This window comes from Solea solea, chromosome 14, assembly GCF_958295425.1.
Source record: "Solea solea chromosome 14, fSolSol10.1, whole genome shotgun sequence".
In the NCBI taxonomy this organism is placed as follows: domain Eukaryota; kingdom Metazoa; phylum Chordata; class Actinopteri; order Pleuronectiformes; family Soleidae; genus Solea; species Solea solea.
In genome coordinates, this window is record NC_081147.1 from 26,881,372 (window position 1) to 26,902,773 (window position 21,402).

Below are 21,402 nucleotides of genomic sequence, written 5' to 3' on the forward strand. Positions count from 1 at the left end.
TACATTACATGTCTTTAGCAGACGCTTTTATCCAAAGCGACTTACAATAAGTGCATTTAAACATTTGGGTACAAATAAGAGCTAGAAGTAAGTAAGAGCTTCAAGTAAGTATGTTCTGTTTGCCCTCCTCTTTCAGGTGCAGTGTTGTAGTAGTAGTAGTAGTGTATTAGTGTAGTATTGTAGTAGTAGTAGTAGAGTAGTAGTGTAGTATTGTAGTAGTAGTAGTAGAGTAGTAGTGTAGTAGTATCAGTGATACCACAGCACCGGCCCTCGCACTCGATCTTCTCCCATTTCACCAGCAGATGTCGCTGTTGTAGTAGCGCGTGCGTGTGCGCGTGAGTGACTGTCTCTCCGCAGGTGAACACCCGGGGCTCAACAGGCGGAACAGATAAAACAGGTATGAGTGAGTGTCCCGAGCTGGAGTCACGGCTGCCACTCTCTCCACCGTCTCTGTTGCACTTGCTCCAGAACCAGAACCAGAACCGCAGGACTGACAAATAACATGAGGTGTCACAGATTTAAATGTCTGTTGGCCTTCGTGTGTTTCGTGTCGGTGACTTGGATTAAATCAGTTCACCGTGACGCAGGTGAGTGTGCCAAAGCAGGCAGGAGAGGCTCCGAGGAGGCACAAACACACTTTATTCATTTATTCATTTATTATTAATACTTAACTAATATGTGAGCTTTTTTATTTTTACAAGTTGACGTTATAACTGTTTAGACTGTTCAAATGGAGTGCATTTTAAAAAGTTAAGTGTCTGTCAAATATATAAACGTCATCTATACGTCGTTATTATGACACAATTTATATAAAAGAAAAAAAAAGAAATGAATAAAAAACGATGAAATATTCTGATTATTTATTTATTTATTTATTCGTTTTTAAATCCATTAATCAGCTTCTTATTTTATGGATTATTAACAAAAACTTATCCAAACAATCATCTTTTGTTTGTGGACATTTGTCAACATGAATAACACTATTGATCGACCAAAAGAAAAGAATATTCAACAGATTCATTGATAATGAATGAGATCAAAGCCCAGGCTGTGTTTAAAGTTAGGATTCAAGTGTTAATCGCAGTTAGGTGAAGTTTAGGCTGTAAAGATGAAGCTGTCATTACTCTCTCTAGCTCGGTTTCTAGGCTTTCACTTCAGTAAGAGAACATGTGCAGAGAGAATTGTGTTTTTTCCAGTGCCACCTGTCATGCAGACCCTGTATAAGCGTCTGCTGGCGGCTGAAGAGCGGGGAGTGGAGGTCAACAGGAACCTGAGCAGCATCCTCGAGCAGCTGAGGAATCTGTCCAAAGCAGGTAAGAACGGTACCGTCGTCGGCGTGCCAGGGTTAAGCTTTGTGCTGTGTCTGATGGCCACGTCAGCAAGTATGTACCTGGGACAGGTGTGAGGGCCAAGAATGACAGCAAATCTGTTTGTCAAACACTTTTCTTTTCTGCTACTAAGAGACATGTGGTCAAATTTACTCACCACCTCTAAGCACGGTAGCCTGTTTAACTGCTTGTAAAGCAAACATCAGCCAATCACATGGTGACAACTGAATGCATCAGTGAAGTTAAGTGTGAAAATGAGGAAAAGATTCCTTTTTAATCGTGGCATTGTTGTTGGTGCCAGAACAGCTGCTCTGTGTCTCACTAACTGCTGCGCCTCACAAAGGAGGTAAGATGAGAATGTGCAGTTAAAAATGATACGAAGCATATGAACTAAGTACAACTCACAACAGAACACATGTAAGGCCTTGCTGCACACACTGCTGACACTTTCATATCTTTCAGTAGATCTTTTAAAACTCATTCAGACTCTTATGAAAGAATAAATAAACTGTCTGTTTTTATTTTGTTCAGTGAGGCTTGACATCGCAGCAGCTCTCAGGTTCTGGTTGCTTAGTAACCCTCAAATACATGACACTGTCACATCATTCAGATATTAAATATAATATTTAACTGAAGTGGTATAAAACCAGTTAATTCTGTGTTAACAGTTTTTACTAATACTTCCTCCTCTGTTTGCTTCTTTGTGCAGAGACATTAAACTCTACCAAGCAGCCGACAGGTGATCCTGGTCAGCAGATTCACCTGCAGCCTAACATTTACTTTTACATGCCTCACCTCAGACGACACTCAGACAGCCTCGTACCCAACGTTGTCCTGGGACAGGGACGTCGTGGAGGTGAACACACACACATGTTACAGCATTCAACAGTGTCACAGGGACCTGATGACTTGTTATTACAAGTGATAATGGTCTTTGAATGGTTCTACACACGCAGTGCTTCTACATGTGTAAGTCGGACTAAAACCAGACTTTTAAAGTCTGACTTAAACTATCCTAAAGTCAGACTAAAGCTGTGTCTCAGTCCAAGGGCTGGATCCTCACAAGCACAGATCCAGACTAAACTCTGCCGTCCACTCAATCACAATGTTTCCTGCCCCCTGAAGCCTGACTTCAGGTTTAACAGCCAAACATTTATATCGATATAAAATCATTTTTAACCTAGTTAAAGAACTAGTGGTAGTGTTTTTAGTTCTAGTTTTATGTTTTGATGGACCCTCCATTTATTACATTTTTTTATGTAATACTAGAGGAAATTGACATGCCGGAGTCAACCATGGCGAGTACAAACATCCCCCTTTAACTCCACATCCACATGACACCCAGCTCCACTCCCTCCCTCCCTCACTCACCAACTGTCTCCTTGAAATAAAATCCTGGTTCACCTCAAACTTCCTAAAATTAAAAGGCAATAAAACAGAAAGACTTCTCATTGGCACTAAATTCACTTTATCCAAACTCCATGGATAACTCTTCCATCTCCCCCTCCCCTCGGTCGTCCTTGACTCTCTCTTTATTAACTTTAGTGCTCACACGGCACAGATACACAACTCTTTTTATGGACATCCTGGAGGTGTGTGTTGTGTTGTTGACTCAAAGTTATGATTCATTTTATGTCACATTTTCAGTCGTGATATAAAGTAGCAACAATTGTGCAGAAGTCACAAAATTCGAACTTTCTTTTCTTTGGCTTTTGTTCATAAAAACGAGTCAAGTGAACTTTGAACTGTGACGTTTTACAAATTTCATAAAACATTTTGAGTACTTTTAACTCAGTTGTGTTTACATAGTAAACAAAGCATGTAAGACACTCTATATTGCACATTCTTATAGCCTCTGTATGTTTAAACATAGTCATGGAAAAAAGTTCTGTGTCCTAAGAGTTAATAATGTCACTTCCTGCTTGGAGTGTTGTAACTCACTAGATTTATTTGGATGACTCCACACCTGAATGATGAACCTGAATGGCGCTACACATGCTAATAACTAGATGCAAGCTAAACTGGAAACCATCCAATTCTAAGAAGCCGATAGGGTGATGTACTGCCACCTAGTGTAGTGGAGACGAACACACAAGTCAATGAAGTGATTCCCTGCTAGTGCTAGTGTACTGGGACAAGGACAGATGTCCAACAGAATAACGTGTGTGTGTGTGTGTGTGTGTGTACTCTCAGTGTCCATGGTGCTGGGCGTTCCTACAGTGAAGCGTAGTAAGCAGAGCTACCTGGTCAGCACACTCCAATCTCTGCTCTTCAACCTGTCTCCCTCTCAACGTCAAGATCTCCTCATTATTGTGTTTGTGGCAGAGGTAATGCACGCACACACAGACACAGACACACACACACACACACACACACACACACACACACACTGTTTGTAATGACAGATCACAAACATGCAATGATCTAGTTGCAGAGTCATTTACTCTTCACTATTAGGAGTCAATCCAGATTGAGATTTCATTGAATTGACTCACCACACATGCTTATTGTGTCACACGACTTAGGAAAGGAAAGTGTTAGCTGTGGTTTTACGGTGCAGCTCTGTATGTGCACATGGACTCACGAGCACCGCTCAACCTCTTATCACCATGTAAGTTTTGAGGTCACGTGTGATGTCACCTGTTCTGTTCATGTACGCTGAAGTAGCAGCTCGGTTCAGTGTGGATTTGATTAGGATCCGCTAAGCTATCTTCTTATCACCTAAACGTTACAGTATGTTGGTTTATGTAAAGAAGAGAGCAAAGGTTATAAGTCCTGACCTTTTGGATCATGAGGTGCTCTCTAAAACGATGATACTGACCTCGAAGGAACACGACTGTAGTTTCATTCATTGAAAATATGCTTCATTTCATGTGTACATTCTAAACACTAGAATGTGATGTGCTGTGAAAGCTTGTACATTCCTCTGTCTTTGTGTAGTAAGCTCACATTTCAAAACCCAGCTTTGTTTAGGCTGCTGTAACAATATGTGGCAGAAGACTAGGGTTGTAATCCTAGTAATAAATTCTTGGTCGACGGATTAGTATGTTTGCATGTCCTCACACAGAGACACTGAACACAGGAGCTCAGCTTCGCGGCTGAGACACAAACAGATGCTGCAGCAGAAAAAGAATCAGCCATTAGACTAAAAAAACATTGAAATATGCAAATTCTGATATGTTAATATATTCAAAACAGACGCAGTAACATAACGCAGACAAGTTAGCTAACTGTTTCATGTTATATACCATGTTTGTCTGTGATATCTTTATCCAAAAACTGTTGCTGGCATACTTTGCATTCCACTTTTTTCCCGCCATTTATTTTTGTAAAATGCCACACTGTCCTGTCGTTGATGTCTTTGATGTCGTCGATGTCTTTGATGTCTTTGATGTCGTTGATGTCGTTGATGTGGATGTTAGAGGACGACCGACTGCAGCTCATTAAATAAAACCACTGCACGTTCTTCAATCTGTCTGTCTCTTGTGGGTTGGGCTAATCCAAAATACTGAAAACAAGGGGGGTGTTCTCTGAACACGCTGTTACCTCTGAAACAGGGGTGCTCTGAAAACACTCCCCTTAGCACTTGGTTCATTCTTTGTACAAGAACTCGCAGACAAATGTAATATATTTGTTTGAGTCGTGTACTTATACCCGCCAAAGTAATGACATGATAATGGAGCTATAAATAAATAAGACCCAGTTTAACATATTGACTTATTATTTTTCATCAGGCAGAAAGGATCTGTGTTCCATATGTTTAACAGACTGCTGCTACAGTGAATGATGATCAGCTGCAGGTATTAATGCAGCGGGTGCCGATGACATTACAGCTCGTCCGTGCAGCTCTACTTTTTAAATCAGCAAACGTCACATTTTTATTATCACTGCTTTGATGTTGGACATTACAGCCATGTTTGAAGTAGTACAGTGTAGAGGCCTCGACTATCGACTGTGTCGTTCCCATCTCTAGTGGAGACACAACCTAAACCATGGCGTGCTGTGGCGAGCTGTGGTCGTTACGCACTGACCATCTGCCTCCATCTGGGCCGGTCCTGGACTACATGTCTGTGTCGTCATGATATTAGGACAATAAGCGCTAACTGGTTTTATTAGTTTAAACTCGAGGCACAGTAACAGCAGTCAGGAAAGCAGTCACACAAGGCAAAGTTATCAAATAAGTTAATAGGTAACAGGTCAAACTAATACATCACAGGTGATGATTAATCAGAAGGAAAAACACTGGAAAACCTTTACCACTTCCATTCCTTTGTTCCCCTCCCTGTGTAATCAGGTGGACTCTGACTATGTGAACAGCATAGCACAGGCCGTCAGCAAAAAGTAAGTATGGTGTTATTACTTTCATACATGACGTGAATGCAGCATTTGAAGTGTTTAACTCTGTGTTTATGTGTAGTTTCCCCACAGACGTGCAGTCGGGTTTACTGGAGGTCGTCTCGCCTTCACAGTTTTACTATCCTGACTTCAGCAACCTCACAGAAACCTTAGGAGACTCCAAAGAAAGAGTCAAGTACTATTACTGTTTTCAACTATTCTGCTTCAATGAGTCATTTACTTTGTTTATACGTAGTTAGTTACATGAACACGGATCAGTATCCATAACTTTCAACTTTTGGATACTGAAAAACAACAAATACTCTCAAAAGTTCACAAAGACATAAAGTGAACCCACCGCTCCACCATGGCATCTACTACTAACCTCTACAGTTAGGTGGAGTTGAGGCTCATGTGTTTGCAGATGTTGATGTAGAGGATGTAGAGGATGTAAATGATGTGTGATGAGATGCTGTTGGTGGCTGGTCAGGCTGAAGTGTTTTAAATTTAAATTAGCATAATACTTGTTTGACCTTCATAGATGGAGAACCAAGCAGAATCTGGACTTCAGCTTCCTCATGCTGTATGCTAAGGACAAAGGAACCTATTACGTTCAGGTAACACATAGATCCCATATTTGACTCCTGCATAGTTATTTGAGATCAAGCAGCAGTGGATCACTGCACTGGATCAGTTTTATCACTCCTAGATTCAAGAGGAACTGAAACTCAAACCCACTTTTCTTTTCAGCTCAAACACAAAACACACTCAAAGGTTTGTACTCGTACATTTTTAACATCCTGGTTAGGTTTTAAACAAAGGCCTGGAATTTTAAGACAAGGCAATTAAGGGTTCTTTATTAAATGTAATATTGTTTAATTAGTTTTTTTCTCTACATTGAGTGTGAACCTGTGATCTAGGAGCCTTAAAATACAACCTTTGTTCCCTTAACAACCATCGCATCACCGTGCTTCCCTCTTGTTATTCACTAACCCAAGGAAATAATTCAGATTTATTTAACCAGTTATGATTTTTGTGGAAAGAAAAAGAACATGAATCTTTTGCATACCTGGATTTATCACCTCTGCCAGAGAGGTTCTGTTTATGCAGGATCAGACACTCACATGTAACATGGTAATATTTAAAAGCAGTGGATCCAAAGGTAAAAACATGTAAACGTTCTCTTGTGTTACCTAACTGGTTTTATTGCTGTAACCGCAACTTGATTTGAACACACTAAACACACATTTACAGAACACACACACACTGATGTTGAAGGTGTAACCAGCACGTCCAGTTTGAGTGGATCCGATGTTCACAGCAACGCCCCTGTGTATGTGATCATTAGAGTTACTGCTTCATTGTCATAGGATTTATTGCGTTGTTTTATGAGTTGACATAGACACTGTATAGTTTCCTGGCTTCATCCATGTTCCCTGTGTTTTGCTTTTGTGATGTTTAAAGCTGTAGTATGTAACATCTCTGTCATCAGATGACTTCACACGATGCTGAGTGAGAATGTTTCCTTATCTGAAGCTTTAGATGATATTACAGAATGTTTCAAACATGGCACCTGTGTTATTGTTGTGGCTGGTGAGTTTACCGTGTCCTCACACCTGTGTGGCCGCTATTTTCAAACTACTATTTAGTTTGAAAATATTTATAATAGAGATCATTGACATTTTGATGAAGATGTTTTTGTGTCTTTTAGTTGGAGGATGATGTCGTTGCTAAGAAAGGTTACTACAACGCCATGAAGACCTTTGCCGACCAGGAGGCATCAAAGCCGTGGATCTACCTCGAGTTCTCCCACCTTGGATTCATAGGTGTGTTTGTGTGTGTTTGTGTGTGTTTGTGTGTCACATGCTCGTGGTTCGAGCCTCTGGGTTCAGTGTTTTGACCTGAGGTTGCTTCAGTTGGTCTCGTCCAGGTCAGCTAATGACCTGTAATGCCAAGATAATGCTGAGAATGTCAAGATTCAATGAGTTCAATCTGTGGGAAAAAAAGTGGTCATGTCAGAATCCAGGCTCTCCCATCATCAATACAATGAATTAAATATAACATATTTAACTGTTGAAAGGTATTTAGTGTCAGATAATCAAGGACTGTAATCAGATCCTGTCCTGAGACACATCTACAGATGCAAGCGTTGGTGTTACTGTGTATATTTACATGTTTCTATCAGATCTTCACGATGCTCTCTCTCTGCGTTTGTGTGTCAGGGAAGATGTTTCGGACTCGCGACCTTGCCATGATTACAGACTTTTTCCTGATGTTCCATAGAGACAAACCTATTGACTGGCTGCTGGATCACATTCTGTGGGTCAAGGTTTGCAACCCAGAGAAAGATGCGGTGAGTCAGCACTGTTAAACACATGTAAATGTAATAATAACAATTATAATAATAATAAGTGTTGAATCGATACATGGTGTTATAAAGGTGCTCCAGCAGCAGATAATATTATTATAATATCTGTGTAATTTAGCCCTGCTCACACCTGCTGTCAACATGCAGTGGAACATAGTTTGTCAAAGGACGTGAGAATAAACTCATACAACTGTATGCAACTCATACAACGTTCTAATGTGATCAGGACACATTTGAACTGTAACTCGTACAACTGTCTGATGTGATCAGGACACATTTGAACTGTAACTCATACAACTGTCTGATGTGATCAGGACACATTTGAACTGTAACTCATACAACCGTCTAATGTGATCAGGACACATTTGACTGTAACTCATACAACCGTCTAATGTGATCAGGACACATTTGAACTGTAACTCGTACAACTGTCTGATGTGATCAGGACACATTTGAACTGTAACTCGTACAACCGTCTAATGTGATCAGGACACATTTGACTGTAACTTGTACAAGTGTCTACAACATCAGTGTTCTTTAATGTGAGTCATCAACACTTGTCTGTATTGTTTGTATCAATATCCAACTGTCGCTGCTGCAGGAAAGTAGGGAGTTCACCATTTCCTCATTTCCAGAAACAGACTTGTCTTCTTTGAAATGTGCATGGCTCCTGTCTTTAAGACTGACAGTTTCAGACCCGACATTCACATGTGAACACATGTGGAGCTAAGGTCACACCTGAATTCATCTTCAGATCACACATTATTATTAAATATTATGTTGTAGTAGAGCTGTGTGCACTGATACACTTGCTAATAAACACACACACACACAGTCTCGACAGTCACATGAGTTCACAACAAGTTCATGTGATTCAGTTTACAGGAGGTAACAGGAGATGCAAAGTGAGGCGTGAACCATGGTTCTAAAGTGGGCCACCTGTGATTGGATCACTCAGGACGGGTTTTAGTCGCAGGTTTGATCAGATACAAATAAGACAAAGATTATACACACCTTTGGAACAATAACACAGTTTTATTAGTGATCTGCGTGGACCAGTTCTCAAGTCTCATCTTTAGACTTCATTTTCACTTTGGAACTAAAACAAACATCAATGCAGTCCTGGTAATGGAGTCAGTTGTGTGTTGCTACAACAGTGTGATTAACGCTGTAGTGACCTGCATGTGTGTCTGTTGTGTGATGCAGAAACACTGTGCTGCACAGAAGGCGTCGCTCAAGCAGAGGTACAAGCCGTCGCTCTTCCAGCATGTGGGTCTTCACTCGTCACTCCCTGGCAAACTGCAGCCCCTGAAGGTACTCGTCAGACCTGCACACAGGTGTCTGATCTCTGGATGACTCTTCAGTTGGTGTCTGTTGATGATAAGTAGCTGCTGATGATTTTTGATCTATTTGAACTGGTGACATTGAATGAGCAGCAGCCATTCAAATGATGCTATGCAAATATTTCAGCGCAGATGACAATCTCTGAAGGAACACTCTCAGACACCACCTCTCCCTGTTGTGGGTGTTTTTTGTAGGTCAAAGTCTGCCCGACAACAGCAGACTTACATCACCATCAACTTAGAAACACTTGCTCAGAAGTTTAAAAGTTTGGTCTAAGTATGTCTAAGTCTAAGTTAAATAGCCATTCTGTCAGGCACTGTTGTTAATCACAACTCTGCAGTGAATGGGAAACTTAAGGTAAACATAACTTAAAGTGCTTGTTAGTTGTGAGTAACTGTGTTTTCAGACCCTCGATGACATTTGTACAACCGTTTTTCTGTTTGACAATGGCAGGTTTTCCCTTAGCTGTGAATCTATAGGTCAACTTCAGTGTCATCACAGACGCCGACGCTATTATCTATAGCTTGTTAAACGTGGTCTGAAAAAGAGGAGTGCAGGAGAATTTGCAGCCAAGTGTTTCCACTGAGAGAAAGTGGAACATTCTGGCTCCATGAGGAGGAAAGGTCAGGGCTCTACAAGCTGCTGATGATCAGATGGAGATAACACAACAACACACCAGTTATGCACAAAACAAACACTGTGGAGTGGCTCAGTGGTTAAGACCAGTACCCTGTGTGCAAAAGACGTCATGGTCGCAAGTTCAACTCCATCCCTGGCAGGTTGTACTCAATTCCCTTGTAAGTCGCTTTGGATAAAAGCGTCTGCTAAATGACATGTGATGTAATGAAATACTCTGCAAGGATCCGATATGTTCAGTCTGTCTGGTTCTGTGATCTGTTGTTTGAGCTCTGCTTGAAACCAGCACCGGTGCCGTCCCACCTTCAGATGATCTGTATAAGCAACATTTGTAGATGACATTCAGAGTGAACTAGACGACGAAACCACGCGATTGGCAGCGAGTCGTTACTCAGTAATGACCACATTCAGCTCAGTGTCGTGTGAACATCACTGCTGATCAGAGCTGAAGACAATAAATACTGATCCACAAATAGGATCATGGCCGTGGATCGTCCTCGTGTCTTTGATTGTCCATGGAGGGAATCCTGTCCCACCTTCCCCATCACCCCACATGACTCCCTTATCAACACACTCATCATCACCAACACTCAAGTGGAACAAAGTCCATGAGATAATGTGGCCTAATGTGGACAAGAAGATTGAGGGTTCGAGTCCCTTCATTGAGCATCAAATTCAAATCACTGATGCTAGATGCTCGTGTTAGGCCTCATCTACTTGTTGTGTGGCGGTGCCAACACTCTTTTCATGTGACCTACAGAACAGGGACGTCCCTGTCTGTCTTCATGAAGCTCCTCTGTCCTAGCACTTACCTTAGCCCCTCCCCTGCACCCTCTGTCTGTCCACTGTTCATATTTATGTCTTTGATAAATAGTTGTTTGTGTCAGATATTCATTTGTAAATACCAACGTCAGGACCTGCTGTTACTAGACTAACAGAATAAGTTTGAATGTTGATTAGAATGTAAACAAAGTCCTTCACAACACCAGACCATTCACTCTGCCATAACTTATGTGTGTGTGTGTGTGTGTGTGTGTCAGGATAAAGACTTTGGGAAGCAGACTCTTTACTTTCCTCACATTAACCCGCCTGCAGCACTGAACAGCAGCCTGCAGCACTACCAGCAGCACAGTCTGCAGAGAGCTTACAGAGGAGAGGACTTCTTCTGGGCTTTAACTCCTGTCAAGGGTGATTACATCATCATCCAGTTCCCTCAACCAATCCACATAACTGGGTTAGTTTTACATTTTCTTTCTCACTAATCCTTTATTTTAAGATCCTGATATCCTCGACCATCACTCCACTCTACCTTTAATTAACACTGTGACACTTTTACAACCATTTGCTTCATATCACCTTGCAGTTTGATGACAAACCACTCCGTTACACACACGTTACACACACGTTACACACACGTTACACACACGTTATCACACGTGAACACACGTGAACACACGTGAACACACGTCTCGTGTCGTCACAGTTCACTGTAGCCAGCACTCATTTATTTACACGTCTCATTGTGAGAAGAAAACAGAAAACATTCAGGCGTCTGATTTAACACCTGAGTCATGATTGTGTTTTTCTGTGTGACCGTTATGAAATAATTAGTCATGTGTTTTTTAACAGTTGAACTGACTGATCCAGCTCATGTTTTAAACAGAATGATTTACCTGGCTGTGCACGCACTTTTCTGCAGGTTCCTGTTTCGCAGCGGAAACACTGAGAACTTTGGAGATAAAATGGACAACACCACAGTGGAAGTGTTGCCCAGCAACGTGAGTAACTGTTCTGGTTCTGGTTTTCATCTGTCTGTGTGTCTTCAGTACTTTTTCTGTCATAAACACTGACCTTGTCAGAACCAGTCGTCCTCAGGGAGACCAAAACCTGGTCCTAATGAGGCAGAACCTCATTTCTTAGAACCTGGTTTAAGTTTAGGGCAAAGATTTGAATTGTGCATAGTTATGGTTAAGACTATGGATGAGTCTTTGTGTGTAAGTAAATGAATGTAAGATCAGAGATCAGTGTCTTAACCCTTTAACCACTTTTTTGCTTATTGTTTCCATAAAACTGTAGTACGTAGTATGTTACACTGTGCATACAAACTAAAAAGTCACCAATCAAACAATGCATGTGCCATTTTTGGTAGTAACACATATAGACTTACTGACTTTGTAAACTGTTCTAAAAAAGTCACCACACAATACAAGCATCAATTTACACAGACAATGATTTAAACAAAGAAAAACTAAATATAGAGAGTTTCATTCATCCAGTAATTCAACCCAGAAATCCTATCAGTCTAACCTTTCTACTTCTACTTCTTCTTCTTCTTCTTCTGACTGTAGTGTGCTCTGTGGACAGTGATGGCTGTAGTGTCATCTGTGGACAGTGATGACTGTAGTGTCATCTGTGGACAGTGATGGCTGTAGTATGCTCTGTGGACAGTGATGACTGTAGTGTGCTCTGTGGACAGTGATGACTGTAGTGTCATCTGTGGACAGTGATGGCTGTAGTGTCATCTGTGGACAGTGATGGCTGTAGTGTCATCTGTGGACAGTGATGACTGTAGTGTCATCTGTGGACAGTGATGGCTGTAGTGTCATCTGTGGACAGTGATGGCTGTAGTGTCATCTGTGGACAGTGATGGCTGTAGTGTGCTCTGTGGACAGTGATGACTGTAGTGTCATCTGTTGACAGTGATGGCTGTAGTGTCATCTGTGGACAGTGATGACTGTAGTGTCATCTGTGGACAGTGATGACTGTAGTGTCATCTGTGGACAGTGATGGCTGTAGTGTCATCTGTGGACAGTGATGACTGTAGTGTGCTCTGTGGACAGTGATGGCTGTAGTGTCATCTGTGGACAGTGATGGCTGTAGTGTCATCTGTGGACAGTGATGGCTGTAGTGTGCTCTGTGGACAGTGATGGCTGTAGTGTCATCTGTGGACAGTGATGGCTGTAGTGTCATCTGTGGACAGTGATGGCTGTAGTGTCATCTGTGGACAGTGATGGCTGTAGTGTGCTCTGTGGACAGTGATGGCTGTAGTGTCATCTGTGGACAGTGATGGCTGTAGTATGCTCTGTGGACAGTGATGACTGTAGTGTCATCTGTTGACAGTGATGACTGTAGTGTGCTCTGTGGACAGTGATGACTGTAGTGTGCTCTGTGGACAGTGATGGCTGTAGTGTCATCTGTGGACAGTGATGACTGTAGTGTCATCTGTGGACAGTGATGGCTGTAGTGTCATCTGTGGACAGTGATGGCTGTAGTGTCATCTGTGGACAGTGATGACTGTAGTGTGCTCTGTGGACAGTGATGGCTGTAGTGTCATCTGTGGACAGTGATGGCTGTAGTGTGCTCTGTGGACAGTGATGACTGTAGTGTCATCTGTGGACAGTGATGGCTGTAGTGTCATCTGTGGACAGTGATGGCTGTAGTGTGCTCTGTGGACAGTGATGACTGTAGTGTCATCTGTGGACAGTGATGACTGTAGTGTCATCTGTGGACAGTGATGGCTGTAGTGTCATCTGTGGACAGTGATGGCTGTAGTGTCATCTGTGGACAGTGATGGCTGTAGTGTGCTCTGTGGACAGTGATGACTGTAGTGTCATCTGTGGACAGTGATGGCTGTAGTGTCATCTGTGGACAGTGATGGCTGTAGTGTGCTCTGTGGACAGTGATGACTGTAGTGTCATCTGTGGACAGTGATGGCTGTAGTATGCTCTGTGGACAGTGATGGCTGTAGTGTGCTCTGTTGACAGTGATGGCTGTAGTGTGCTCTGTGGACAGTGTTGACCTGCTCAGCACATGAGGGACTTGTTCTTTGTTGACTACACTGAGGAACGTGTGAATGACAGTAGCTGAAAATATGATCAAACTCTAAAACTAAAATGAATGATTGTGCTTCTGTTTTTTCTTCCAGTAAATCATTGAGCTGGAGTTTGTCTCTTTAGATCAATGCTGGTTTAACCCTCAGTGCTCACGAGGCACCAATCTGTGCCGCAGGTGCACCCATGGTCATTTACTGTGTGAATAATACACAACTCCTTATATGGACATCTTGGGGGTGTGTCTGTATAGGTCACATATAGTTGTTGAGTCAAAGTTATGATTCATTTTATATCCCATTTTTATAAAGTAGCAATAATTTCACAAAATGAGACCGTTTTTTCTTTTGTTTTTCATAAAAACGAGACAAGTGAACTTTGAACTGTGACTTATTTACACATTTCACGCATTCAATCTGATTTTAAACATTCTGAGTAGTTTTTGCTCAGGTGTGTTTATATAGTTGGTGAAAATGAATCTTTTTTTCACACTGTCTCGAGGTTGTGCTGAAAAAAGGAACAAATACACTGTATTACACATTCTGTTTAAACACAGTCATGTGTTGTAAAGTTTAACAAAGTATAGTTTTTTTCTTTACTCTGTTGTCAACACAGTCTGTCTGTCTCTCTGTCTGTCTGCCTGTCTGCTTATCAGTTTAAATGAGACTCTGGTTCAAGGTTTTACTGATAACAGTCTGTGTGTGTGTGTGTTGTAAACACTGCTGTATTATGTCCACTTGCCTTTGTTGTCTACATAGCACGATCATTGTGGCTTTGATATTCTTTACGAGTTCCTTTAGTTTTTACAGTTTTTTAAAAATGCCAACAGTCATAAAGAACAAGCACCTGCTGTTCCTGCTGTTTTCATTATAACATTATAACACTGTCATAACGGTGTCATTATAACACTGTCATTATAACAGTGTCATATAACACTGTCATAACGGTGTCATTATAACACTGTCATAACGGTGTCATTATGACACTGTCATTATAACACTGTCATAACGGTGTCATTATAACACTGTCATTATAACAGTGTCATATAACACTGTCATTATAACAGTGTCATTATAACACTGTCATTATAACACTGTCATAACGGTGTCATTATAACACTGTCATTATAACAGTGTCATATAACACTGTCATTATAACAGTGTCATTATAACACTATCTTTATAACAGTGTCATATAACACTGTCATTATAACAGTGTCATTATAACACTGTCGTTATAACAGCATCATTATAACACTGTCATAACGGTGTCATTATAACAGCGTCATTATAACAGTGTCATTATAACACTATCTTTATAACAGTGTCATATAACACTGTCATTATAACAGTGTCATTATAACACTGTCGTTATAACAGCATCATTATAACACTGTCATAACGGTGTCATTATAACAGCGTCATTATAACAGTGTCATTATAACACTATCTTTATAACAGTGTCATATAACACTGTCATTATAACACTGTCATAACGGTGTCATTATAACAGCGTCATTATAACAGTGTCATTATAACACTGTCATTTAACAGTGTCATTACAACAGCGTCATTCTGTTTGATGTGAATGGGAATCAACCACACAATACTTGTTTAATTCATTATCATTATTATTATTATTATTATTATTATTATTATTATTACTATTATTGTTGTTATTATTATCATTGTCATTGTCATTATTATTAACACGCTGATGAATCACACTACATATAGTAAATGACTAATAATGGTTGATCAGGGCTTGTGCTGTTTTCTTCCTTCAGGGATCAACACAAGACAAAGAGTCTGAGCGCTACACACGTGTTGGTAAGAGCGCACACACACACACACACACACACACACACACACACTCACTCACACACACTGTGTGACGGACGCTTGCACGTAGCTCAGAGCGAGGATATGTGGCGTATTTCCACTGGCCCTACTCGCCTCAGCATGGCATGACACGGTTTAGGTTCCATCTCCACTACAAAAGTTCATATGATTACAAGTCTGTACGTCTGCTTGTCTTAAGTCAGCACATATGAAATCCAACCTCATGGTCATGGTCACTGACATGTGTTCATATTTCTGCCATACTGGATTGAAATGGAGGCTGTGCTCTTTGTGTACCTGTTGCCATGGTGAATCATAGTATCAGAGCTCCATTGATGATGGCTTTTTTCATTCCCAACGCACATACTTAACTCAGAGTGAACTGAACTAATGCTGATCAGCTGTTCTGAAACCCAAAACTCTGAGTTTTACAGCTCAGAGTTGGTCAACCTAGAGTTAAGGTTTTAACTCAGAGTTTGTTGAACCTGCTTTCTGAAACAGGCCCCCGGTCAATGACGATGTTTAAAGTTACAGGAAATAACTTTGCTTAACAATGATTCATCGTGTTGTTAACGTGTTTGTGTCTCAGGTGAGTTTGTGGACGGCGTTGCCACGGGAACGATCGAGGACGTGCTGCAGCCAGTGTCAGCTCTGCGTCTCGTCGTTCACTCGAACTCTGATGTATGGACTGTGATGAGTGAGGTACGTACACTGACACTGTGATCCTGGCATATGTTACCATGGCGATGTATTCTGTGCAATGTAGACAAAGTAGTTTACAGTATAGAAGAATACAGAACAGTTTTAAAAGAGCTAAGTTTTCATGATAAACTGTTGGTTGCTCGTCTTCTGTGATCGCTCACTTACCAGGATAAATTAGTCCTGGTACCAAACTGCACCTGCTGGTCTGAGTCAGGGTGAACTCAGGTTCTACTCTCTCTCTCATATCCTGGATCTCTTCATCCCACTGTAGTGTAACAGACATGAGACCAGGGGAAGTTGTTCCTCTGTGTTTAACATGGACTCTGATGATGATGATGATGACGACATTGAGGGAGCAAAACTAAAACATTTAAAACACTAATAGCTGAGGAGGAGTTGTTTTAAAACTTTAAAACATGAACAAGCCTGAAACAGTTCTCTGTTTGTCAGTATAACAGCGTGTAACGTGTCATTGTAATATGATATGATATGACATAATATATAATATGATATAATATAATATGATATGATATGACATAATATATAATATGATATAATATAATATGATATGATCTGAAATAATATATAATATAATATGATATGATATGACATAATATATAATATAGTATAATATAATATGATATGATATGACATAATATATAATATGATATAATATAATATGATATGATCTGAAATAATATATAATATGATATGATATGACATAATATATAATATAATATGATATGATATGATATGACATAATATATAATATAGTATAATATAATATGATATGATATGACATAATATATAATATAATATAATATGATATGACATAATATATAATATAGTATAATATGATATGATATGACATAATATAGTATAATATAATATGATATGACATAATATATAATATAATATGATATGATATGACATAATATATAATATAATATGATATGATGACATAATATATAATATAATATGATATGATCTGAAATAATATATAATATAATATGATATGACATAATATATAATATAATATGATATGATATGATATGACATAATATATAATATAGTATAATATAATATGATATGATATGACATAATATATAATATAATATAATATGATATGACATAATATATAATATAGTATAATATGATATGATATGACATAATATAGTATAATATAATATGATATGACATAATATATAATATAATATGATATGATATGACATAATATATAATATAATATGATATGATGACATAATATATAATATGATATGATATGACATAATATATAATATAATATAATATAATATGATATGATATGACATAATATATAATATAATATGATATGACATAATATATAATATAATATGATATGATATGACATAATATATAATATAATATGATATGACATAATATATAATATAATATGATATGATGACATAATATATAATATAATATGATATGACATAATATATAATATAATATGATATATGACATAATATATAATATAATATGATATGACATAATATATAATATAATATATGATATGACATAATAAATAAAATAATATATGATATGACATAATATATAATATAATATGATATGACATAATATATAATATGATATGACATAATATATAATATAATATGATATGACATAATATATAATATAATATATGATATGACATAATAAATAAAATAATATATGATATGACATAATATATAATATAATATGATATATGACATAATATATAATATAATATGATATGACATAATATATAATATAATATGATATATGACATAATATATAATATAATATGATATGACATAATATATAATATAATATATGATATGACATAATAAATAAAATAATATATGATATGAAATAATATATAATATAATATATGATATGACATAATATATAATATTATATGATATGACATAATATATGATATGATATGACATAATAAATAAAATAATATATGATATGACATAATATATAATATAATATGATATGACATAATATATAATATGATATGACCTCATATATAATATAATATGATATGACATAATAAACAATATATAATATGATATTAAATTGATATGCTCCAGCAGTAATTTCGTCAGGTTTCTGCCTCTAGGTGAGATTTTTTTTTTTTTTTTTTTGCTGTTGCCATGGTGACTTGTGTAACATCATTCTGTCTTTGAGTGAAACTAGTCTGAGTTACAGTTCACAATTAGACTCCTCTCTGAGACTGGACATTATTATTATATACAGTGTGTGTGCGGTGCTCGTCTAACTCTGATTTTCCCTCCTCTCTGTCAGATACACATTAAAGTGTGACCTCTGACCTCAGACGTGAGCACAAGCAGCTGAACAAACTGCGCCCCTGCTGGTCACAGACTGTCACTGCAGACGCTCTCTGTGATCTGAGCCGAGCTAAAGTCACGTACTGTCACTTTAAACATGAAGAAGGGGAAGTGAGCAGTGAGATGCTGCACTCATTTATTTATACACTGCTGTTTTTATTTTTTAATATCATCTAATAAATGTCCACCCATGTTCACTGTACACATTCACTTGGTCTCGTAACTAACCCACACTGGTTTAACTGGTTTACAGTGCGATCATCAAACAGCACGGACAAACACACGTCATCAAAAAGATCACTTTATTCACCTCAAATCATTTCAAATAAAAATGCAAAATTTACACGTTAAACACATGTTTATCAGTGATTATTTAAAAAAGGTAAATAAATACACAAAGTTCTTGTTTCACAACAGAAAGTGACGTTGTGCTGAAATGACTAAAAATATTAAATCATTTATAAACACAAATGTAAAAATATAAAACTAGAGATGAACAACGTTGTCCCTGTAAACACTGAACTGTTCATGTTCAGTTTCTTTAAACTCAATCTGAGGAGATTAAGTCTGCACAAATCAGAATTAGCCGTTAGCATGGACTCGTCTGGATTTTAATAGGTTTTGCACTAAAGTTTGTGATCGACATGCTAGAAATGATCAATGTTTTCTTAATCTATCATCACATGTTTAACTTAATGTTGAGTCCTTTAAGCAGCGTCCACATCGTGGTGGAGCTCTCACTGAGGTCAAGACAGGAGCTGCTGCTGCTGTTTCTGCTGCTGCTGCTGCTGCTGCTGCTGCTCACAATAATGAAACATATGAGAGTATTCTGGAGTATTGTCGTTATAAAAACCCTGTGCAGCACATGTTGGTTGAGCTGCATTAATTAAGGCTCCAGTTGTGGATTTCCATTTAGTTCACCTGCATTCTGGTTTGACACAACACTGCTCCCTAGTGTTTGGATTAAGGTAATGACACAGTGACTCCAGCTGAGTCAGAACATGTATAACGTGAGTAATGTTGGTATTCAAGTCCACTTATAGAGGCTGCCATGTTCTGATGGATTTCACTTGCGCTTGCTCTTGGTGTCGGTCGTCTGGAAGACGCTGGAGGCAGACATCAGGTTCTCAATGTACTGACCCAGAACCTGGTTCTCTGACTTCAGCTTCAGGTTCTCCTCTTTGACGCCGTCCACTCGAGCAGACAGGTCTGAGCACACGGACACAGGAGTGAAGACAAACCCACTCATCAATAATCTCAGTCCTGATGATTCATTCTGCTTCCACTGCATACGTTTACATGACATTAGAAACAAGTAAATCTTTCACAACACACGTGAACACAGCTGAAAACTGTACAAAATCAAACAAAGTCATGTGTGTGTGTGTGTGTGTGTTACCCTCTAAAGTGTGCTGAAGTTCCAACACCTGACTGATGAGCTTGGTCTTCTCCTCCAGCTCAGCCTGGTTCTCCAAGTCACCTGCAACATCAGACACTGAGTCACTCTCTCTCTCTCTGTGTGTGTGTGTGTGTGCGTGCGTGCGTGCGTGTGCGTGTGTGTGCGTGTTCTCACCATCGTCTGAGCTCATGGTGAGATATTCTTCTTCTCTTTTGGAATGCAGGGCTGCGACTCTGCGGACACTGAAAGACAAAATCAGCGATTAAGCATAAATCATCTAACACAGACCTGGCAACCCTGCATTCACTACTGAAGTGCTCTGGAGCCAAATGCTGATGTCGTCACAATGAATATGGTTTATGAGCACGCGCGCGCGCACGCACGCACGCACACACAGTGTTAGCTTGTCATTAAAGCAGGTGAAGGAAGATTAAAAAGAAGGACCCGGGCCTTCTGCTCCTCCTCCTCCTCCCGCTCCTCACCGGGCGGCTGCTAACAACGGACTGCCGCTAACACCGGGCTGCTAGCCGGGCTGCTAACACGGATTTCTGCACATTAAACAGCAGAAGAACAGACTCAGGGATTAAAGACACGAACCTCACGACGTGGAAACAGCAGCGGCGGCTGCGCTGAGACGTAGAACAGCGTCACAAAGTTCAGCTCTGTGTCCTCCACAGCCAGCGCAGTACACCACACAGCCGCGGGGAGGCGCTGTAAGACTGCAGGCACCATCTTCTTTCTTTTCTGAGGTTTTATGGCGGTTCGCAAACAACGATTTGGTGCATTACCGCCACCATCTGGTGTGGAGTATGGATCGAAATGTCTTCTTCTTCTGTGGTGTTTTATAAAGCAGAGTATCAGCCATTAGCGCCCTCTGCTGGGTCGCCACCATATTATTGAGCTGACGGTCGTGTTTTTGTTTAATTGTAGTTTATGAGCGTGATTAAAAAGGCAAATTTACGAGGTAAAAAGTTACACTGATGATAATTATATTACTTTTTGTCTTTATCTTGACGTCATTATGATTTTATCCTATTTTGTCTCTGTATTCATGTCATAAATATTAATTTTGTGACATTATGTCATCGTCATGACTGTATGTCAGTACATTTATGTTCTTAATGTCTCATTATGAGTTTATCCCGTAATTACGCCTCTTTTTTTATTCCGTTATCTCACCATCATCATGACTTTTTAGCTCATTAGAACTGTTAATTAATCTCATAATCTCATAATGATGACTT

The 21,402-nt window shown here is 39.2% G+C and overlaps 2 protein-coding genes across 2 annotated transcripts; one reads left to right on the forward strand and one right to left on the reverse strand.

The window, feature by feature from the left end:
* The first annotated feature begins 204 nt into the window (after nucleotides 1–204).
* zgc:154054 (Alpha-1,3-mannosyl-glycoprotein 4-beta-N-acetylglucosaminyltransferase B-like) lies at nucleotides 205–18,961 on the forward strand. Its single transcript, XM_058649261.1, has 15 exons — nucleotides 205–587; nucleotides 1,197–1,313; nucleotides 2,038–2,184; nucleotides 3,522–3,655; nucleotides 5,623–5,669; nucleotides 5,746–5,859; nucleotides 6,205–6,280; nucleotides 7,375–7,489; nucleotides 7,886–8,016; nucleotides 9,238–9,345; nucleotides 11,052–11,245; nucleotides 11,711–11,789; nucleotides 15,628–15,670; nucleotides 16,272–16,384; nucleotides 18,716–18,961. Exons 1-15 carry the CDS (start codon nucleotides 503–505, stop codon nucleotides 18,731–18,733), a joined length of 1,521 nt encoding a protein of 506 aa, XP_058505244.1. The 5' UTR covers nucleotides 205–502; the 3' UTR covers nucleotides 18,734–18,961.
* An 83-nt stretch (nucleotides 18,962–19,044) lies between these two features.
* On the reverse strand, nucleotides 19,045–20,861 carry LOC131472273 (short coiled-coil protein B-like). Its single transcript, XM_058649267.1, has 4 exons — nucleotides 20,756–20,861; nucleotides 20,333–20,400; nucleotides 20,159–20,239; nucleotides 19,045–19,968 (listed from the first exon to the last, which is right to left on the reverse strand). The coding sequence occupies exons 2-4, from the start codon at nucleotides 20,346–20,348 to the stop codon at nucleotides 19,826–19,828; spliced, it is 240 nt and encodes a 79-aa protein (XP_058505250.1). The 5' UTR covers nucleotides 20,349–20,400; nucleotides 20,756–20,861; the 3' UTR covers nucleotides 19,045–19,825.
* Nucleotides 20,862–21,402: the final 541 nt, after the last annotated feature.